Genomic DNA, 23,017 nt, shown 5'->3' on the forward strand with positions numbered 1-23,017 from the left:
TAATGTGATGTAAGTTATAGCACATGCAACGAGGGAATGTTTCTAAACAAAAATGGCCCTCTTCTTGTGTGTTACCCTTCTCTTTTTTTTTTTTTGGTTGCTAAAACTTAATTAGCCTTACGGTCCATCTGGCAACTTACATGCATTTACCCAGGATGCTTTGCATGGCTACTCAGGCCACGCTAGATACTGAAGTAACGCACTCAAGTGAGGTGTAATCAGCAGTCCTCGTGCAGACGCCACCTGCCAGCTGCCCTCCAGAACTGAGAGCAGTGATGAGAACAGTTTGTACCTTGGGCCACAGGAGAGGCCCTGGAAAAACGGAGCTGCTGGCCTCCCTCAATGAGTGCCCTTCCCTAATGGGAACAGACACGTCCTGACAGATGCCCTGCATCACGCGTGGACCTTTGGCCCAGGGCTAGACTTCCCCAGATGCCCGCCCAGCTCCTTTCTGGTCGGGAGCACCGGGAGGGCAGGGAAAGTTGTCATGGTGCTTTGATATTCAAGGGTTGGGAACCTTACTCTGTCCAAAATTAGCAGAAGGAGGGGTGAGAAGTCAAGAGCTCAGCCTCTAAAATACTGAAGCCCAGGGAGGGGGCTAAAGTCCACGGCCTTCCGCTGCCTGTCTGATGGCCTGAGGAAAGGGTGTGCTCAGAATGGGGCGGCCCCTGAGCACTCAGGGCCAGAGGCCACCCAGCCCGGCTCACTGTCTCTGTTCTGGGTTTGTTGGCCTTCCCCAAGAAACATGGTGAGTCAGAGGTTAGTTTATAAGAATCGTAAATAAACTCAGTTTAACTTTTTAAAAATGTTCTATTTTAAAACCTAGTATTTTTGAAAGCTAAAACATAACTGTCTGGCCCTAAGTTGGCTTTGGAAGTTGCTGCAGAGTTCACTGTGTGCCCTGGAAGTGAAGATGGCCTGTGCGAGGTGAGCTGTCCAATCGGGGCCCCTTCTGGAAGCCCCAGGCCAGAAGCACCAAATGCAACCCCGTGGGTGGGACCCCACAGAGATCCAGACTGGAGAGTGGAGGGCAGGGCTGGGAGCTCTGGGCTGATTGCACAGAGGCAGCGGGGTGAGGTGGGCACAGATAGAGGGAACTGCTTCAGAGAGGGCAACGCAAAGTCAACCCAGGACTGCGCTCCCAGGAACTGGGGAGCAGGCAGCTGGCCTGCCAGGGAGCAAGGGGGGGGCAGGGAAGGCTTGCTGACGCCACCTCCAAGCAAGCCCCGAGACAGACATGCAAGACAGTGAGAGAGAGTACATAAACGGTTACAGTCCCACCCCCTACATATACATGGGAAAGAGCCGGGCAATACGGCGGCTCAGACACTCAGACACAGACTCCGGGGCACTTGCTCCTGCTCTGCCAAGTACTGGGAGTGTGAACACGAGCAAGCCGATTAGCTGCCCTGTATCTGGAAAACGGACATGGTAATACTAGTACCACGTCAGGGCCGCCGGGACGATTCAGTGAGCTGACACATGCACAGCACTACGAAGGGCGCCCAGCGTGCCACGGGCACAAGTGAGAAGGACCAGCTCTCACGTCTCTCTGTGAAATGTGCCCTGGGGATGCTGGTACTGCCTCTGAGGTGAGCCCAGGCCCTGGGCTCAGCTGTGCTGCCCCAGCCCCACCCATGAGGCTGTCTCGGGCAGGGCTTCCAGGAGAAAGATGGCTCTGAGCTACTTCAGACTAGCAAAGGGAGCACCGCCTCCTGCCCAGGGTCCTCCCCAGGCGCAGACTCCACAGGGAGCCTGAGGAAAGGCACCTCAAGTTTTCTCTTTTTTTTGACTTGTTGTATTTGTAACAAAATGATACCAATCCTTCAAACCAGCAACACAGCCTCTCCCCTGAGCCATCTGTGAGGCCCCGGGTACCTGAGGCTGTGCGGCCTCACTCCCCAGCCCAGACAGGCCAGGGAACAGGCCCTTCTGCCAGAGACAAGCCTCCGTGCTTCCGGGGACTACCTGCTTGACAGCAAAGTTTTGGAGAACAAAGGAACCTTCTGGTGTCCAGCTGAGCTGGGATGGAGGGTCACCACAGGGACCTGGCTGTCCTGTCCACCCAAACTCCTGGTTTCTGACCGGCCTTGACGCCTCACCACACAACACACGACCTGAGGTCTGAGAGGGAGACCGGGGACAGGACAAAGGTCTGCAGTCAGGGACCCTCCTTGGGATGCAGACTTGCAGAGCTCTCCCTACAGAACTGTTTCTGGAGCAGAATTAGAGGGGACAGAGTTTAGAAACAAGGTGCCCGACACTCAGCTAATTTCCCAGATGCCTAAGTCACTTCAGCCAGCTCTGCTCTGGGATGCGGGGCTACGTACAGTTTCAAACTCCAGCAGCAGCCACGGGGACACCAGGGCAGCACGTTTCACGGAGCAGCACCCACCCATGCAGAGGCCTTGGCACTTACCAGGAAGCGGACATCGTCAAAGCCATTCAGAAGCAACTTGCTCTCATATTGCTGCAGCCCAACCGCCTCCAGCCACTCCCCGACGCTCTGCTCCAGCGTCCGCGAACCTGACGAGAGAGGAATCGGCAGACGCTTGAAAAGGGAAAAACCATTAAGGCGGTAGCAGCGGCACTCAGAGGAAGACAGATGGCACTGCCACATCATGGTCATTACCATAAAGCAGCCAAACTACGGACCAGAGAGCAGAGGGCAGAGGGCCCGCAGCTCCTCTTCCGCGGGCAGCACCCCGGGCGCCCCACTCTCCCAACCTTGGGCGGCTGCGCCCACTCACACCCCTCGGCCTGAGCTGCTGCCGGGCCACGGGGCCACACGCACGAGCTCTGCCCACAGGTCAGGGGAAGCCAACCCCCAACGGTCTCCGGTCAGCTCCTCGTCAGCGTTCACACTGAGGTAGTTCAGAAAGTCTGGTCCCACAGGCACTAGCGGGGCTGGGGAGCCCCTCTCATCCATGCACGCCGGGAGCCCCGTGGGGCTGTGGCAGCGGCCCGGTCCTGTGACCTTGCAGCACACACTGGTCAGGAGAGCGCACACATCTTCATGCAGCTCAGGGACACAGGCACACAGCGAGGGCTCCAGGAGAAAAGCGGCGGTGGCTGCTCGCAGGGACCCAGCACATGCAACCCAAGCAGCAGCGGACACGGCAGGGGAGGAAAGAGACTGTTACTTGTTTTCCCCCAGCAGTCCCGGAACAAGCAAACCATGGCCCTTTGTGCTCAGAGGCGCAGGCAGTGAGGGCCGAGCGGGGCGCATGGACCGGGGCTCAGGGTGTCTGTGTTGGCGCCAACATCGCATTCTGCGGGCGGCGCGGCCGGTGGGCCAAGGAGCCTGCTCCGCAGCTAGACCCTGGCGGCCGGAGAGCGGGGCGTGTCCCGGGCCGGGGCGCTGTCTGAAGGGCTGCCTTCCCGGGCTGGGCGGCTTTGCAGGGGCCGGGCATTCATTGTCCTCTTCTGCTAGTGGCTGCTCCTGTGTCTCGTCTGCCCGCTCAGGTGGAAAGCAGGCAGGCAGATCCAGCTCTTGGCGAAGGACGATGACAAAACCCAGCCGGATAAAAGGAAAGGAAGCGCTCCTCTGTTAGCTGAGCTGTGGCAGCTGAAGTCTATTCACGTTCAGTGCTGTCCTCTCTTCGGCTGAGATATAAAGACAGCAAGTGTCTCCCCAGGGTCTCGGGTCCTGGCGTTCTCCTCTGAGGCCAGGCAGGGAAGGGAGGACACCTACTCGCTATGCTCCTTGGGTAGGACAGGGAGTAGTGATGCAGGGAGGAAAAAAGTTCAGCCCTTCCTGGCAGACCGTGGATGCTCTGAGCTGAATGCCTTAACCCCCACCTACTTCTCTGGTTTTCACAGGCAAGTACAGGTAAAAGAAGGGAAAAAGAGAAAGGGAGGAAAAAGAGGTGCGAGGACGGAAGAAGAACCAACTACAAAAACATCACCTCCAGAGAACTCTTGACACGGTGAAAGTCATTCTGTCGCTCCTGGCACTTTGTGCCCGCAGGGCAGGCCAAGGCCAACTGGCTGGGTCAGCTAGGAGACTCGGGTGAGCCAGGGTCCCAGGCTCCCCTCTCGGCTGTCCTCCACAGAACAGATGGTGGTCGGCGCCCCGGGTGGCCTCCCGACGCGCGCTGTAGCAGCAGCCCGAGCCGTCTGGGACTACTTGAGCTCCCCTGCCCTTGAGCGGTGCTGTTTGCTCCGGGGATCTAAGCAGTAGGCTCTTGTCTGCCCATGAAGTCAAGTGTCCCTGGCTGCTGATTCATTCTTGCCTGTGATCCCCCAGCCGGAGCTGTGGTCCTGCCTGCTGCCGGTGGATGTGTGCGCTCACAGAACCGCAGCCGAGTGCTTTGTCTAAAGGCTCCTGGGCTCCACGCTGCCTGCTGCCGGCTCCACGGTCCTTGCTCACTCTCATAATGTCTGGCCCTCCCCCTCTTCCCCTCATCCCCTCCTCCCCTCCACGCTCAGGAAAATACATTAGGGATCGGACATTGAAGCAGAAGCAGCGGCTGCTGCCGCTGCCGAGGGAAAGACAGCAGCACTAGCATCCGAGCCAAACGACAGATTTCCCAGTATCTGATGTTGTCCAACACACATGCACATGAAAGGTAAAGACGGCGAAACTTTACCTCCAGCTCAGGGGGCTGGAGGCAGCTTCTCGGGGAGAACAGAGAAGGGACATTCCTATAATTTTGGCCCATAGTTTCTAGGACAGCCAGAGAGGGGACAGAGGAATGACACTGCCCTGAGGGCACAGCCCGTAGGTTAAGTGACCCTCAAACCTACTCTCCACTTAAGGAATGACTGTGCCTCTCTGCCAAGAAGATACACCTCGGGGATCACAAAACTAGGTGACAAAGTAAGGATCCTACACCTGATGTTCCTCAGGTGAGCGCACCAAACAGCCCGGAAGTGACTTCTCTCTGGCCCGTCACAGTGCAGGGAAGCGCCAGGTCTAGAGCCAGCCACTCGCAATCTGAGGGAAAGGGCGTGGGAGGGGAGGCACCCAGGGCAGGGGAAACCGGGACAAACCTCCACAGCTGCAGAGACAAAAAAGGCAACGTGTACAGGGCCAACCACCCAGGGACCCCATGCCACCCTCTAAACATGCCGGGGGGCGCCTGCATCCCAACAGGCTATAGATGGCCCTGAAAAAGCAGGGGCTCTGTGTGCAGGGAGATCAGGCCCCAGGAGGGGCTGGCACTGAGCAGCTACTCAACAGCTACAATGACTGGCTTTAGCAAAAGCAAGCGGAGCGGTGAGGTTCGTGGCCTGGGCCAGGAGGAAGGCTTACCCTCTTGGACTCCTGACAGCGGGATGGTTGTAACCATGGCTGTTGGGGATTCGGGTAACCAGCTTCAGTGCTGGCAGCTCAGGGGCCCATGGTCCAAAACAGGACTGAGACTCAAGTGCCACAGAGGGTCTCACCCTTCAAGGCATGACTGTCTGCAAAGCCAGTCACACCAGGCAATCCCACACTTAGGTAAGGGCTGGCCGCTGGAAGGGCTGCTTCCCCAACCAGGCTGGCAAGCTCAGAGCCCAGGTCTCTTCTAGATCTGGAAGCCCATGGACAAGCTGAACCCCTGATACTGACCATTCAAAATAAATAAGAGTTAAGGATTCTGCTTTGGTCTGGACTGACGGCTGCTGCTCCCGAGGTTGTGGGGGAAGCCCCGCCCCCGCCCATCGGCCAGAGGCCAAGTTCCTGAGCTGGCAGTGGGGCAGATCAGTGGTGGGAGCTCGGCAGCACAGGTACACGTACCCTCTGCTCAGGCGGCCTCCCTTGTGTGCCTGCCCTTGACTTCCTAAGCTAGCGTATGGACAATGGTTCCACTAAACGATGACTAAAGCAAGACTGTATGTTGGGATCCAGAAACCTAGGGGGATAGTGGGACCAACTCTCGCCCTCACATGGTTACATGGGGGGCAAGGGCTCGGGGTGCGACCAGCAGGGCAAAGAAAGAGCTCCGTGTCAGCACCTCCAAGGAGAAGGGTTCTCCTAGGAGAGTGTTTCCCAGAGGTGCTGCCACGGCTCCTGATGTAGCAAAGCCAAGAGGTAATGGCCTGTTTCTGACCCCAAACTCTCAAGCACACGCAAGTGATTTAGGTTCCTCTGACACCGAGGGAGACAGGGAAGCAAAGTGGCCTCGACTGAACTGACTGGTGTCGGTCCTGTTCCTGGCTGTGCCCAAAGCACAGCTTTGAAAATGGCATGATGACTGTCTCAGTCCTGGGCGTCTGTTCCCCACAAACACCTGCCTCTTGGTAAAGCCTGAAAACGACAACAGGGTGACCCTGTGGCCTGAGAGGAAGCAACTGCCTGGAAACAGATCCACAAACTCTCAGCCAGAAAAGCCACCTCGGCAGACCCTGCTGTCCTCCAAGGCTGACAAAGACGGACTAAACCCAGCGATGCCCGCTTGCTAGAACCCAGGGAAACAAGGCTGCTGGAGGGAGGGTGGCTCTAGGAACCCAGCCTGAAAAACGGGACTGGGAGACGAGCCAGGGGAGCAGATACCCTCTTCTCTAGGCCTCGACGAGTCAGTAATGACTTCATGGACAAAAACGAGCAGAGCCACTGCTTACTGAGTGCCTCTTCAGGTCGGGTATTAGTATACAGTACTCATCCCCACAAACCCAGCAGGGAGGTGCTGTCATTCAAATGTGTGGACAGGGAACTGGGAGCTCAGGGAGACTAAGTGACTGGCGCAAGACACACATGGATTTAGAACTAGGATGTGAACCCAGGACTGAGGCTCCAGAGCCCATACTCTGTCCACAAGCCCCATGGCCTCAGGTCCTTTCTCCCAGATGTGCACACCTGTCCCCACCCATCAGACTTCCTACCAGGGCCAGAGGCCCACGGAGGCACTAGCGGTGTCACCTGGGGCTACCAGGCCAATCCTGGATGGAAGCTCGGAGTGAGCAAGGAATTCTACCCCTTCAGTGCAGAGGCGTTTCCTCGCTAAGGGGGAGGGACCCGGTTGGGCGGGGGCAGCAGGAGATCTGCTTGGGGGAAGGAGTGTGAGAGCTGCTCGGAATGTTACCCGACCTAAGAAAGTAACACAACCACAGTTCTATTATCAAGGAAAAGGGCTTAGATATGGCCTCCCTAGTTCCGTTTCAAAGGAAGGAAACAGAGGCAGCCCTTGCCCCCTAGGGCTGTGATATGAAAAGAATTCCCAAGGTAGTAGTGATCTGAAGTGAAAACGATGAGTGACTACGTAAATGGAAAAGTGGAGAAACGGACACAGGGAGGAAGCAGCAAAGCCGGCCCCTCCAGAAGCAGGCTAACCATCTGGGACCACTGGCCCACGCCCATGCTCTGCCACTGTCACGGACTAGGCAACGAGAGCCACGTTTCCACGAAGGGGTAGTGGGGACCCACACCGCGGGGCGCTCCAGTTTAAGCCAACTGGAAAAAGCCTACATTTACGAAAAGGATTATGAGTAACAACTGCTGATTTAAAACATACAGTTTCTTAATAGGCAGCCTGAAATTCTGTACACATTCCCTTCCAATATGTGAAATGAGCTATGGCTCTAACAATAAGTACTGGATGGGCCGTCTGGATGCAAGAGATTCTCAGTTGTGCGAGCATGACGTGGTCTGACGTGAGCTCGCTCACCCTGTAAGGGTCTGTTTTCTGTGTCGAAGGGAAAACCTGAGCCAGAAAGGACCAGGGGGCTGTGTTCTGTGGGGAAGAGGACAGCTTGGTACAATACCTGAGGTCTTCTGCTGTTCCTGAGAAAAGTCAATCCCTTCTCCGATAGAGCTCATGATTTTCTCAATCTGCAACGGAAGAAAGAGGAACAGAAAGGACAGGCTGTCAGGCTTGGGTGAAACATGGCCAGCTTGCCATCAGGGCACTGGGGGCAGGCCTCCAGGGCTCTTCGAGATGATTCCGAGGCTGACAACCGGCAAGGTGTCAGAACTCTGCTGCTCAGACCGAGAAAGGCCCACTCTGGGCATAGCCCAGTAGGGTCTGAAGACATGCTCTGAAGGGAGTGAGAGGGTAACGACCTGGGCTTGGCTGCTGAAAATGCCAAAGAGCCTCTCTTCCAAGGCATTTATGTATCACTCTATCCCCCCAGTTCACCCAGACCAGGTAGAGATTGGGTAGAGGGTGTGAGAGCAGGCCAGACCTGGCACGTGTCACTGGTCATGCCAGAATTTTAATTCCATGAGGAGAGTTTGCCAGCTTTGTCTCCTGTTGCACCCCAAGTGCTAGGGCAGCGCCTGGCAAACCATAAGCACTCCACAGGTAAGTGATATTGTATGACGCCACATTGGAGGTGTGAGGCCGATTTCTAGGGCTGAGATAAGCAGAGCACCTGACACAGGAGCCTCTTGGAAGCCAAGGTGGGTAGGCACATAACCCTGAACGGAGGCTCCTTTGCTCCCTGGAGGCCAGCAGTCCCTGACAGCTCTGCATTCAGGGATAAGAAGGACGCAGACACTCGTCCTTCCTCTCGACCACAGCAGAGAGCTGGTCTCAAAGCATCCACCATCTCCAGCACTGCCCCGGTGTGGACCTGTCCCAGCCATCTGGCTTGGGCTGTCATCCTGAGCCAGACTCAAGCCTCCCACCCTAGGAAATCTGACCAGGGGCAGGATCGTGCAGTGAGCAGACGGCCCCCTTCTCTTCTTCCCTTCCCACTCCTTTCTGGGCTGCAGTGATAATGAGCTCATTTGCTGCTCTTTTTCCAAAGAAATGGAAAGAGGACCTTTTGTACCAGGGCTTGGAAGGCTTTTCCTCTAAGTGCAAGTAAGGAGCCTGGGTCTGAGGATCAGAAAAACAACTCTGCAGCCAGCCTGCAGCTGGCAGACAGACAGCACATTTGACACCCAGCGGAAGCGCAGCGGGCAGCACCACCTCTCCCCTTGCAGCCTGAAAGGAGTGCAGGGGTGTTCTCCTCCAGCCACAGAAACGACGGGCTGTGCATGCACTACAACTCCATCCCTGTGCTTAGCAAAAGCAAAGGGAAACAAAACAGCTGACGGGGTAAATGGCCCGGAGGCTGGCTGGCAGCCCCACACAGGTCTGCTCTGCCCCCCTTAAGGAAAACCCCCGGAGGAAGCAGCGGTGCAGCAAGGGAGTGACCCAGAGGAACAAGCAGCGCATTCACCCTCCAAGGCCTTGGTGTGAAATCTACAAAAAACGAGGGTGGCACTGCCTACTGCTGCCTCTGAAGAGCTGTGTGGGCAAAAGCATCATGTACATCCCACCTCGGGCCGGAGACCTGGCTCACGGTCCATGCTCAGTACAAGGTTTGTTTGCTTTCCACGCCCCTGCCGGCGTCTGCAGCAAAACTGATCTTGGAAGTTTTAAAAAACATTTTTTACTTACATTTGCTTTTTGACAGGTAATAAATACATCCACACTTCACAGTTCAGAAGCTACCATAGGTTATTCAGAGAAATCTCCTTCCTAGCCCTGTCTCCTAGTTCTCTCTGGAGGAAACCAGTAGAACCAGTTTCTCCAGTATCCTTCTAGCTCTCTATTCACGTGTAATCAAATATGAGTGTATTCCACCACATACCAACAGAGGCATTCCATTTTCCACTTAATATCACATCTTGGAGTTCTTACACAGTTCATAAGGGACACCTTTTCCCTAATTGGGAGAGGTATGTGCTCATCCAGCGCATGGCTATACGATTACCTAACCCGTCCCGATATGCACGCGTGGTTTCTAATCTTTTCTCATTTTAAACGGTGCTACGATGACTAGTGTTCTATACATCTCTGTACACACGTGCAAGTCTATCTGTAGGATAATTCCTCGTTTTTTCCAGAGAGTTCTTCCAGCACAGAATCTCGAGTCAGCGGCAGGGAGTTCACAGGTCACAGAATCCCAACTCCCGCCCCGTCTGATTTTGCTAAAGGCCTTGCTACCTCTCCCAGTCAGTTCACCCATTTGCAGAAAACACTGATGTGTAACATTTGTCTTTTTTTTTTTGCAGACTTAAAACCTTTTCGTAACTTCAACCCAGTGGTCCCATTACTCCCCTAGAGCAGCTCTTCTTCCAGAGGGACATCTGGAGACAGCTTTCCTCTTCCAGGCCAGGCTGCTTCCCTGCCCCAGGCTGCACCGAATGCCGGGCCAGGGCCAGGTCCCGAGGCCTGGGGCACCCAGTCAGATCCCAGAGCCTCGAAGCTGGGCATGCAGGAGGCACCTGCTGACGTGCCTTCCACCTTCACATTTATAGGACAAAAGTAGGGCACTCGAGGCGAGGAGACTGTTTGCTACACGGGGGGTGGGTCCTCAGCCTCTGGATCCGTCCTCCAGGCCAAAGGGGGTGATTGTGGGAGAAGCGCCATGAGGGCTGGAATCAAGCATGTTTTATTTGCCATTTTACCCCCTGGGCCTGGCTCTTGGTAAATAGGAGAAAGGAAGAAAGGAAGGGAGGAAAAGGCCTTTTAAAATGAGAGTGAACAGGTGAACACCTTGCCCCAGGAGTCACCCTCGTGCCAACTGCAAAGTGTCAGGAAAACCCCAGGTTTCCCCGGCCCTTTGGGTGGGTATCTGAGGTGCAGACTGCAGGCCAGCTGGGAAATGCTGACGAACACTCTCAGAACTATTTCATCCCAAATAGAAAGTATGCTTTGTTTTCTGTGAACTGTAGTAGCCCAGTCAAGCTGAGAAGATTCTCGTGTACAGAAGAACTGAGAGCACTTGGCAATTTATTGACAGCTTGCAACCCAGGACGCCTTCCCGCCTCGGTGGACACTCAGGGCTGAGGGGAAGTGGCAGGAAAGAGGTCCCGCTTGGACAGAGTGGCAGGTCCTTGCTCTGGCACTGCCGGCACAGAGCTGTCTGGGGCTGTGGTCCTGCCCAGCCCGTGGCTCTGGGTGGGGAGACAGGGGAGGAGCTGGATCTCACCGTCTCTCCCTGCACAGACCCCCCACCCCACCACGGCCCAGCACTGGCAGAGAGCGATTCTGGTCATTTCAGTCTAGACAAATACGAGCGGTCACAGAAAACAGACATCATTCTGATCTGATTCTAAATTTCGTGGCATTTAACCATTTAGGCTTTAAAAACCCATCTGATTAGGCTGTGTTCCCAGAAACATTCTGCACCTTGGGACCGTCAGGGGAAGAAGCAGGTGGAATGTAACAGAAGGAGCACAGCTCACAGCTCTCTTCTTTCTCTACTGTTTAGGGTCAGTGACATTTTTGGAGGGAGATAGGAAATGGCCACACCTTCATCCTACACTTCCCATGAACTCTATTAGAGAACTTGTGTTTGCATCTGGTAAGGTAAGGCCTGAAGGTTATCATCACCACAATGGACTCATGTATTTAAAAAAAAATGCTTGGAAATACTCCATTGTCAGAAAGTATTCAGGATTATTCTATTCTGACCGCCCCCCCCACCCCCACCCTCGGGGCTGTATACAATGTATTCCCTACATGCCAGAAAACACCACCAGAACGAACACGGGAGAACCTGCCACTGGGCCACTTGACACCTGCTTGTGTGGAACACAGGACCCTGGCTGCCCACCGGCGGGCATGTAAAGAGGCCTCCTTCCCCAGCAACATAACCTGGCCGCCAGGAGCAGCTCGGATCACACCATCCACTTGTCAATGGCTACTGGGCGTGAGGGGCGGGGACTACAGCTATAGGGGGAAGAAACACTTCCCCAGGTTTCGATGGCTCTTCTGTGTGCCAGGAAGTGTGCTGGGCACAGGGGGTCCACAGGAGAACCGCAAGCCTCGGCATGACTCGGCTCCGAGGCCCGTAGGAAACCTCCCTTCCAGGTGCGCAAGTGAGAAGCAGCGGCTATGCTCGGGGCTCCCAGTGGCAGCCAAATAGCAGAGAGCAGGACTCGGTCCAGTCAACAGCCTGATACAGAGGACGACGGGACAGGGCCCGCCTTCCCCCACCTGCGTTTGGTGCAAATGAGAACATGAAGGGCGATGTCTCTGGACTCACTAGCAACTGAAGTTGGCTGCCGGTCTCAGACACGCCCTCCCAACCCACTTTCTGCTGCCCGGGGAGCTCTCAGCTCCTTAGGACTCTCCTACCGGCTGGAAAACATACTCCAGTCTCCTTGGGCCTGTCCCCCAGGGCCAGGCACCTTCCAGTCTCCTCCTCCGCCCCCAACGCTTACACTGTAGCTGCCCAGAAACACGGCTTTGTGCTGTTACTCCCCTGATTAGCTGTTTCATGGTGTGTCCCAGGGACACTAACGAACCATGAAGGGTAAAGATCCTGCTTCGTACTGTTTCTTTTAGATCCCACAGGGTGCCTTGTACAGAGCTGGCACGCTGGAGGTGCTCGGTGACAAACAAGAACAGCTACCATTTGTTAAGTGTCCACGCCAAGCTGGTCACCTCGCTAATACAGCGAGAGGGGAAAGGCAGCCAACACTTCTGGACTCAGCCTGGATTCTCTAACTCCCCTTCCCTCCTCATTTTTATCTTTTCCCGGACTCCTTGGGTTGCTGGCACAGCAACCTCACACCCCACACCTTCGCTCAACAATCCTGCAGAGCCTCAACTCGCTGCCCAGCAAACACAGTGCCCCATTTTTTAGGTGAGGAAATGGAAGCTGTACTCCATGGGCGGCTCCCCAGCTCCCCGTGGATGGCACAGCTCTCACTGCTGGTCAGTGCCATGGGAGGCCAAGCCTGCTCCCTGGAGAGCTCAAGCTTCCTGCTGGGGGAGCGGAGGGGGACCGAGTGGCAGACCCTCCCCTCTGGCCAGCCGGCCTTGCCTGGACAGCTCTCTCCATCCCCAGGAGCACAGAGCCTTAAGCCCCCCTGCCTCACAGATGCCTGGCCCATGCCATCAGGTGACTGCTGACGTCAAAGCTGGGTCCCCCAGAAGGCTGTGCAGGGAACCCTACAGACTGCTGACAGCTGCACTCCAGGCCCAGCAACCACATAAGAATTCATTCCCATCTCTCGCCTTCTGCCTCTCAGCAGCAGACAGGCTCTCAGCCTAGAGTGCGCTTTGAGTCCACATTTGAAAAAGGGTCACTGACCAGGGTCGGGGTTATTTTTTTCTCCTCTGCCCCCAGGCTGAATTGCACAAGGCCTCAGGAAAGACAAAGATGGATCTTAGTATTATTTGTCCTGATTTTCTAACCTTGTCAACTGCTTTTAGGAGACAGAGGCAGGCCCGTGGGGGAGGGGAGAAGGCAGCAGGGAATGAATAACTATCTGCCAAGCGGCTCAGGGCTGTCAGCTCCGGGCTGTCCTTCTAAAGCAGACGTGGCAGCTCGCTAACAATGAGGAACATCTTTTCCAGAGAGCAGGCTGTTAGTCTCAGCACCGTCTGTCTCATTGCAGGGGGCACTCAGACTGTAACCATATTAATTGTTTTAACCCCATTTGAATCTCCTTTCCTACACTGTCACCCTACCTTCTCAATCCTGCTTGTTCTATGAGACTGAGAGACCACACAGCTCAGTCCTACTGTCAAGCCTGCCGTGGGCCCGCCCCAGGCTAGACTGGTGGAGTGAGGACAGCCAATGGCTCCTGTGAGGGCTCTCACTCCCTTTCTCCCTCCCCACCTTTTCTTTCCCAGACCTCTTGGGTTGCTGATACTGGGCCTTGCTCCCCAAAGCATCTCACACCCCATACCTACCAACAGGCCCCTTACTGACCCGGAGATGCTCACGCCCAGGCCTACAACGCGGCAGAGATTGAGTCCTACTTGTAAACAGCACTTGCCAAATGCCCTTCTCATGCTAGAACAGCAATCTTTAACTCCAAGCCCCAAGAAACTGCTGAAAGAAGAAAAAAAGTTGGGAGACCTAGATTCCAATTAACTTTATTACCGCCTGCCACAGAACTCAGGGTTGTGCGCCAAATACTGGCTTTAAAAAGTGGGACAAGAATCTAAAAGATTAATGAAGATTATGTATTTGGGTTCCAGTCCAATTTGCGCAATCCACTTTCTATCCAGAAGTAGGCTTACTGGGGGCGCGCGGGGGTGGGGTGGGGTGCAGGAAGCCGCACACAGACCTCAGAAAGGCTACAGTTACCTATAACACGGGTAACCTGCCTTGCGGTTCTCTCTCTGGTTTCTCCTTCACCACCAATAACATCCAAGTAAGCTTCCCGAGGTCCTGCTCTTCCCCATCTGCATTTCACTCCAGCGCACTGCGAGGCTGGCTACCGAGTGAACTAGCCCAAAGAAGGCACCCTCAACTCCCACTCACAATCGATTTCCTCAGCAGTGCAGCCAGGGAAAGAGGTCCTACATCCAGCGACAGGGGAATCCTCAGATTCTGCGGGGAAACACCTGTCTTGTACATCAGGGCTGTCAGAGGTGAAATTTTGATCACCAAATTACATATACTTAAGATGTAAAACAAAAATTATATACACTGAATACAAACACACTCCCAGCATCCATCAGCTGCCCTGGGATTTCCTGCAGCTTGCCACTCCTGATTATCTCTGAACTTGTGAAACAGGAAGAAGCTGGATAAACGGAGTTGACAGAGTCCCGAAACTTCATTTTAAAGCACTCGTTAAAACCGTTCAGATAAGCCTTACACAAAAGAGCACATACTGCATTGATTCCAGTTTCATAAAACTCTAGAACAGGCAAAACCAATCCAGGGTGGAAAATGTCAGAAGGGTAGTTCCTGGGGGGTGGGGAGGGGTAAAGGTTGACTGGGAAGGGGCCTGACGGAACTTTCAGGGGTGATAACATTATGTATCTTGACAGGAATTTTTGGCCACACAAATGTATGTATTTATCAAAACTCAAGGAATGGTAGACTTAAGATTTAGGGATTTTACTCTGGATAAATTTTACCCCTCCTAAGTACTATAAACAAATACTGAACTCTAGTTAATGATATACATTGAAAAATGTTTAAGGATTAAATGTACTGACATATGCAAGTTATTTTGAAATGCATAAAAAAATAATATGGAATTTTGAATGTACCGAAATGTGGAGAGATGTGAGATAAAGCAAGTACAGCAAAATGCAAATTGTAGGGCCTAGGCTCTGGGTAGTGGATATACGGGTATTCATTGAATAAAATACTGAGAAAACCAAAACCTCAGGATCAACTCTTAGAGAATAAATTGTAAACTCAACCCTGGTTTGAGTTTCATCACTTGTGATGAACTGTGCTCAACATGCTAACAAGCAGAGACATGCCCACCAGGCAAAGGAAACGAAGAACAAGGAATGTGGGAAAGCTGACTTCATTATTCCGTGTCACAGAGCTTTCAGGGTTAAGGGCTCTCAGCACAGCTTCTCTGTTGGGGTACGCTTTTCTCTATTCTGGAACCAGGATAACCCCAGTCTTGACAGTTTGAAAACTCAATCATCAGTGTGCCCAGGGACCAGTGGACCCTGGGAAACTGGTTCACAGTAACGAGACACTGATCCTTTCATCAGTGAGTTTCTTTAGCAGGGTAAGCAGCACGTTAGAATATCTGGCTGGTCGAATACGTTTGTGTTCTTTATAGCCCAAAACCAATACAACGAGGAGATCAAACACATGTTCAGAACACTGACGGAGCAAAGGAAAGCTGTGTGAGCTGTGTTCAAAGCTTATTAAGTTATCCCTTTGCTACTTCAGGAGGTCATCACTGTTGAAAGTCGAATTCAGGTGCTCAGAGCACGGCCTCCTCCTTGGAAAGTACTTCTGATCAGCAGTGTTCACACTGGGGCCTCGGGGTGCTGTGGTCCCAGGGCTAGGTTCTCTCAGTGGGTGCCGCGCACTGACAAGCAGCTGGTACCCACCAGGCGATTCAGTTCATCCTCACAACCCGCCTGCGGAGAGCTAGGACTCATCTCACTTTAAAGAAGAGGAAACCACACCAGACAAGTTAAATACCGGCCATGCTCACAGCACTAGAAATGAGTGACCAGTGCCCGATTAACAACCTAATCCATGGCGTCCAGCTTATTTAGGGCCTACCATCTAGACCTCTATTGAAGCTCACAGTACAATTTCAAATATACGGGAGTGAGAACGCTGAAAAGGGCGTGTATAGAGATGGAAAGAACAGGACTTCGGGATGAGGAACTGGAGCTAAAAAGCCACTTAATTAGTTGTGGCAGCTTGGCCAACTCATTCGTGTCTCTTTCAATTCCCTTTTCTATAGAAGGTGAAAAAAATTCCTGACTCGTGGGATCATCGTTGTGGGCAAATCGCTTTACCTCTCTTCCTGAAGCCTCAGTTTCTTCAGAGGCAAAAATGGAGATGCTCACACAGGGCTGCTGGGACGCCTGAGCCGAGGCCGAGGCGTCCTGCCTGGCACGGCGTCGGGCTCCCAGACGGAACTCGCGTAAGATTCATTTATTACGACACGAGTTTGAGCAAGCTCTGCGCTGTGTAAAAGACATGGGGTCTTCGCGTAATTCATTCATTCCCTGAATGACATCACCTTACAAGTAAAAACAAGGTTCTTGCTGCAGTGAGCACAGCTGGTGAGAGCTTCTCCTTCCCCACAGGCAACGTCACCTGCCCATTCCTGGGAGGGTTTGGTCCCTGCCGGGTCTGGGGGCCGTGGCCGGAGGCACAAGGAGCTTTCTTAAATTAAGTGCTTGAAAAAACAAGGTTGGGTCTAGAAGTCGATTCGTTCTCACTCTGTCACCCACCCGGTCAGATGGAAGCCGTCCTCACGCCAAGGAACATGTGCGGTCCTTGTAAACCCACACATGCCAGGCAAACTGCCCGACTCGTGCGTTCATTTCGGTTTACAGAGATTAGAAAGGGTTCGCACTCATGACTCACATTCATCTGGTTCCAAAATAAACAGAATTCTACCTAAAAAACAAGTTCATCAAAACCCAGGTTCCTTTGTTTTTGTTTTAAAGGACAAACCAGAGGGAAAGGGTTTCCTTCTGGCAGAAAATGTTTAGAACATGCTGTGTGAACAATAGCTCACTTCCTGGACGCTCAGCTGGAGGCTGCTTCTCCATTCAGGACAAAACGTTTCATGTGAGGGGACTGACGCCTTTTCTACAAGGCAGATCCTTGGGAAACACGAGGGAGACAATAGCGAAGGGAGGAGAGGGAACAGAGATGTCAGCCTAGGCCTGCTCCTTCCGGGACAGGAGGAGAGGCGAGGGCTAGAGGGCGGCTGACACCATCCCACACCTCAGCAAAGGTCTGCTGGTAGCCGGAGCCTGGACTCAGCAGGGTCATCTGCGACAGACTGGAGCAACACCTACCTGGCACGGCTGTTGGTGATTTCTACTTAACTGACCTACCAGTTAGCCAACTGCCTGCCATCGACTCCCTCAGTAAACAGTACCCACTCAGGTCCAGGTTTGCCGCTGGCAGGGCTCGCGAGCACGCCCGTAGGTCTCCTGTCTCCACCCTCCCGAGTGTTCTGATTACCAACAAATGGCACGATCTTTCCCCAAACTGTTGAAGATGGTTGTATTTGTGGATGAAAATAGAAAACTTAATTAAACATCACACAAGTCATGAAACAAACGTAAAAACAGCTGTTTCCTGGCAACCAAGAAGATGTTTTGAAGAGACTTAACAACAGGATCATTAAAAAAATGTGCCCTTGAATTAAGTGTTGGAGAAATGTAAAAAGTTCTAAAAGGATTCTGTACTCAGATTGCATCACAAGTGGCTAAATTTTTGCCTTTTAAGAGCTCAAACTGGACGTGGCTCATGGGCCAGAGAGGCCAGCGAGCGGTGATTCAGCAGGTCCATGCAGAGAGGAAAGGCTCTAAGCTCCACATCAAAAAGGTCGCACACCTATCTGTTTGGAGTTTAAACTAAAATGTCTGTGTTCTTTTTAAAAATGACTTCCTCCTTCAACAAAACAAAATTTTGTAATTACCTGAACCCCCAGTCCCACTGGCCACATAGAAAGCCCCTGGGGGGAGCTGGCTGCAGTGTCTGATGACGCTATCGGTTATCAATACCAGGAGCTGCTCGGGCAGTAATTCTCAAACTACTTTCATTATCAATTAAGTCTAAACTCCCAAAGACACAGAACCCCTGTTTGCTTTTTCCTAAAAAGTCTGGTAAACAATCCCAGGTGACTTTCAGCCCTTCCTTCTTCCTCATTGAGGTTCCTGTTTGAAAGATGCCTTGTGCTTTCATTGGTCACTGCATGATCCGGGACCAGCCAGCCAGGGCCGTGGGACCCCCTGGTTAGAGACCAAAGGCATTAGCGAGTCATGGGCTCTGCTAGTCTATCAACTCAGAGGCCACCTCTTGCAAGCCAACTTCCAGCTTCCACACACCGAGCACGGCAGGGGCTGAACAGGAACTGCCCTCAGCCCACTCAGGTCTCCAGCTGGGGCAGAGAAGCAAAGCAGCTGGAGTCCTCCAAATCTCATAGATGTGTTCTGAAGTTCAAGGGCACCCAAGGTCACCCCACAGAAAGAGCCTGAGCTACAAAGTAGTCTGTGCCCTGCCCCCCCATCCCACCAGGGAGTACAAAAATCATAGAACGGCATCTTATGTCCCCCAAATATCATCACGGAGGGTAAGATGTGTGGAACTACTCCACGGGAATGATAGGCACATGGAGGATAATTGTTTTCTGGGTAGGAAAGCCGAGCTCAGGAGTCCGGACAACAGTGCGTAATGATGGTGCCTACCACTTACCCCACCGTTCCCACCACCTACATTCCTGCTGTCCCTGAGACCCCAAGCCTCAGGCTGGCAGGCCCCTGCCTGCTCTGCACCCCCAAATCCTCATCCTGTAATTCCTTCCAGGACCAGCTCAAATCACCTGTGCTCAAGACACACAGTGTGTGATGGAATGTAAACATTTTTCAGAGTCAGAGCAAGGCTGTATCCTTGGTTTCTCCCATTATAAAAACACACAAGCTACCTGAACCTCGTCTGCAAACTGGGGTGCTAACACCTTGCTTTGCAGTCTGGTATGGGTACTAAATGCGGTAACACAGGTACAGTGTCGAGCACACAGCAAGCGTGCAATAAGCACGAGTGCCCTGCCAGCACCCTCTGGACTGGCTGCACCTAAGGTTTCTGTTTCAGAATCCTTGTGGCAGAGGGGGCCTGGCTGTACCACACTAACGCAACACACTCACATAAATGTGGTCCAGGGATGGGTCCTGGCCCTGACATACGCACACCACGCCCCTTGGGCTCCTCCTGTGTTTCCCACAGGTGCCCCGGCAGGCACTGAGCACTGGGCTTAGTCAATACCCTGCAGAGGAACACAGAGCTTTTAGCGTGGTTACACCTTAACTGACTCTTAGGGAGGAATCTGTGTAGGACAGAAATCTTTCTTGGATCTGAGATTCTTCCCCAGGAGGAAATGAGAGGGGAAAGCGGCAGCATCGCTCCACGTAAGTTTCTCCACCTGCATCCTTACTGCCTCACTGTTAAGTTCCTGTGTCAACAGCCTTTTTATCAGCCTGGGGCTGACCTCAGTCACAGGAAGTGCATTCTTTCCTCTTTAAAAATGTGAAATTTTTCTTAAATTCCCAAGAGTCTAGTTTATAATATTATGATTTCAACAACAGTAACAAATGACCCACCTGCAAGCCCACCACCCAGTTTAGCGAACAGAACATGGAAGCCCCAACACGCCATGCCTTTCCTGGATCGCGGCTGGCTTCCCTGTTCCTCTGAGGCCACCAGCCTGAATTACACGCTGTCCTCCTCTTGTCTTTCTTTAGAGTCTGCCATCCACGTCAGTGTTCCTAACCACACGGGCTCCCAGCTGACGTCCCTGAAGTAACCCTATAGGTTCTGGGGCCAGAGCTCAGGGTCAAGGGTGAGGACGTGGAGGCCACGAAAAGGACCCAGCCCCTCAAGACACGGCCCTGGTAAGGAGGGCAACAAGCCCTGGTACCTCGTCAGGCTGGCAGGGCGAGGGCACGTCCTCTGGGACTCCTGAGAAACTCCATTCCCTATAAGGGGCTAAACTTCACGCTGGACAACCAGGAAGGACAAAGCCTTTTCAGGCCATTCTCAGTGAAGGCCGGCTGCCCCAGGAGCCCCCGTGGACGTGCACTCGGGCGTGCTGGCAAGGAAGCCTTGCAGGCTGCAATCACACAGCATGTCCGTTTTCTCAGGCAGTGCACCCAGAAAAGCTGCATGCAGGGAGAGGAAAGGCAGAAAAGAGAGCCATGCCGCCCTCTCCACATCGTGAGACCTTTGCAGTGGGAGACCCACGGGCCACCCAGCCCGCAAAGGACACATCCAGTCTTGCCTGCACCAAGATTCCAGAACAACCACAATCCACAAGTCGCAACTATTTTGCAAGCGTTTATCACGGCCAAGAAGTGTTCCCTGGGGGCTTTGTGTGTGTGCCTACAAGGTAGGGTCCTTCAGAAACGGAGTGGAGCTACAGTCTGAAGACAACATGAAGAAGGAAAGGTCAGTCAGGGGAGCCAAGGAAAGACAGTTTATTCAAGATTGAGTAAGACCCAGCACACCTATTACTTTTCATTTTGGCAGTAACTTTATAACATCTCCATTGTTGACAATGTATTGGCTACTTCTGCTAGCCTGTTTCCCAGTTTCGTTTTGTTTGATAAGCAATAAACACTTAAAAGAGGACTGCGTGCTTATTTCAGATGCGGCAAAACTGGGGACACAGTGGACCACTCTGCCCCTTCCTCACTGAGTTCTGGGATAAGGGGGGAGAGGGAGGAGCGGACAGGCAGCCTGAACAGGTGTGTCAATGCCTCAGGTCTACGGGAGAGAAGAAGGGGTGAAGGGGGAACTGGCTGAAACCCTCAAGCGTCCACAGCAAAGAGGTCAGGGGTCCCAGCTCCACTGTTAACTGAGGTCCAGGAACCTTGTCTAACATTCTATCTTTTAAAAGAATCAAATGCTCGAGCAACATATGAACCGGTGTAGAGAAAGTGTAAGTTCAGGCTGAAGGAAGTGTACTGCTCACTGCAACCATCATCAGTAAGAGATTTGTTTTTCTCAAATATCTTTGAGCTCAGGCTGTGTGTGTGAGTGTGTGTGTGAGTGTATGTGTGTGTGAGTGTGTGTGAGTGTATGTGTATGTGTGTGGTGTGTGTGAGTGTGTGTGGTGGGTGAGTGTGTGTGTGGTATGTGTGTGTGTGTGGTGTGTGTGTGTGGGTGTGTGTGTGTATATGTGTATGTGTGTGTGGTGTGTGTGAGTGTGTGTATGTGTGTGTGGTATGTGTGAGTGTATGTGGGTGTGTGTGAGTGTGTGTGTACGCACACACATGCACATATCAGAATCTCAAATATGTTCCTACACAGTTGAAAATAAACAGGATGGCTCTAGTCAAAACTGTGAAGTACAAAATCGCTAAGCTCGTTCCCTAAAACGATTTGCTCCAGAAGTGGGAATAAGTGAGTGCAGCTGGTATAGGGATCAACAAACTGAGCCCCTGGGCTCTCACCTGTGTCAGCAGAAACACAGGGCAGGAAGGTGCGGGCCACACGAGGCAGGAAGCCACAGGTGCAGCTGGCAGAGACCTCAGACATCACCCAGATGAATCTCAGTTTGGCAGGTGAGGAAACTAAGGCTCAGGGAGGTTTCATAACTTCACCAAGGCAGTGAGACGGGCAACACGTGGGCTGACTGTGGCTTCTGGTCTCTCTGCTGAGATGCCCCACTGATTCTGCAGCTGGGAAGTGGCAGAACATGGAGCAGCCATTGGTGAAGATACTGAAGCCTCCAGGGGGTTGAACGCTGAGGGAAAAACAGCTGAGGGAAAAATGAGCTTTCTGACCCGTAGTTCTCTGCATCCCTGGGCACTTGCCTCTTTCAGAAAAATGGCTTCTGCGCAGAGCTGCGCTGTCCCACTTCAACAGGGGGGACACAGGGCTCAGCAAGTACGGGAGCCATTTCCCCCCAGCTGGGATAACGGGACTGTTATAAGATTGCCAGCTTTTCATCATGGCAAATAAGGACTTTAAAAATTAACAGGATGGAAGTGTGAGGGAGAGCTCTTACAAGAACAGCTCTGCTTCTTGATTGTGGTGGTAGTTACACGAACCTACACACAATAACATGGCACAGAACCACACATGCACACACACAACTGGGGAAATGTGGATTATACTGTCAGCTTCTTGTTCTTACGTTGTACTATGGTTATACATTCCCATCGGCAGAAACTGGGTAAAGGTACCGAATAAAGGACCTCTCTGCATGATTTCTGAAACTCCCTGTGAATCCAGAATTATCTCAAACTAAAAAATATGAATAAAGGAAAAAAATTTAAGTTAACATGAAAACTATCCCTTTTGTTTTACAAAAGGACAACTGAAAACAAAGAAAGAGTGGACGTAAGCAGAACAAAGGCGGTTGGCGACCACATACCCACCAGCACCACCATGGCAGCCCTCACTGTCTAACTTTCTCCTTTTATCGTGGACCAGTCAAAACTGTGCTGAGGACTATCTTAGCAAGAATGCAAGGCTCTGGTTCCTCCATTCTCACCTGCCGGGCAAGCAGCCACCACGTGCCAACAGACTCACTCAAAGGGAGGCCTGGCTTACGGCTCCCTTCCTTCCCAGCCTGGAGAGACTAGAACACCACCGTGGGCAAGACGAGAGGGCTGAGTGGGGCTGAGGAAAAGGGCATGTCGGGCTTTGCTGGCAAGGAATTGAAGTTCCTCTTCTGCCTTCTGCTCCTCTTACCGGTGCCCAGAACACTCTGTTTTTTCCTTTCTCTTCTACCAGAGCAAACAGAGCTGATGTCATCCATTTACAATCCCAGGTTTGTTCATTTACTCCACCCTTCCCTCCCTGCTCAGACTCTGAGACCCAGGGTCTAATCTCACAGCACCCTCTCCCTTCCTCCTGCTTTCAGACCCCTGAGTACTTGCTGGCCACATCCCCTCCAGAACCGGAACCCCAGGAGCAGGTCTGCCCTGTAAGTGCCCAGAGGTGGTGCTCCTCACAGACCTCCTGGGTGGTGGGAGAGGGGTGCACCCAGGAAAGCCAGACAAGTGGTCCCCAGCCTGGGACCACTGATGGGTGGTGTAGCAGACGCTGTCAGTACCTGCCTACGTTTTCTCAGCTTCATCGTTTCTGATCCTGCCAATCGGACACTTTGCAACTGCAGGCACCTACAACTCTCCGAGGGTTCTCTCTGGACGCAGAGCCCTCTAGGCCTGTA

The 23,017-nt window shown here is 52.9% G+C and overlaps 1 protein-coding gene across 11 annotated transcripts in view; it reads right to left on the minus strand.

Moving 5' to 3' along the window:
* The window catches only part of ANKS1A (ankyrin repeat and sterile alpha motif domain containing 1A), a 172,741-nt gene that overhangs the window by 27,732 nt on the left and 121,992 nt on the right, over window positions 1–23,017 (minus strand). For all 11 annotated transcript variants that reach the window (XM_074332831.2, XM_074332833.2, XM_074332834.2 and 8 more), the window contains 2 exons: window positions 7,690–7,756; window positions 2,420–2,526 (listed from right to left, as the gene is read on the minus strand). In XM_074332831.2, coding sequence (XP_074188932.2) covers window positions 2,420–2,526; window positions 7,690–7,756 — 174 coding nt within the window. The remainder of the gene's footprint in view (window positions 1–2,419; window positions 2,527–7,689; window positions 7,757–23,017) is intronic.

Source organism: Rhinolophus sinicus, chromosome 2 (assembly GCF_057876585.1).
Source record: "Rhinolophus sinicus isolate RSI-liver-muscle chromosome 2, RSI-T2T, whole genome shotgun sequence".
NCBI classification, from domain to species: Eukaryota; Metazoa; Chordata; class Mammalia; order Chiroptera; family Rhinolophidae; genus Rhinolophus; species Rhinolophus sinicus.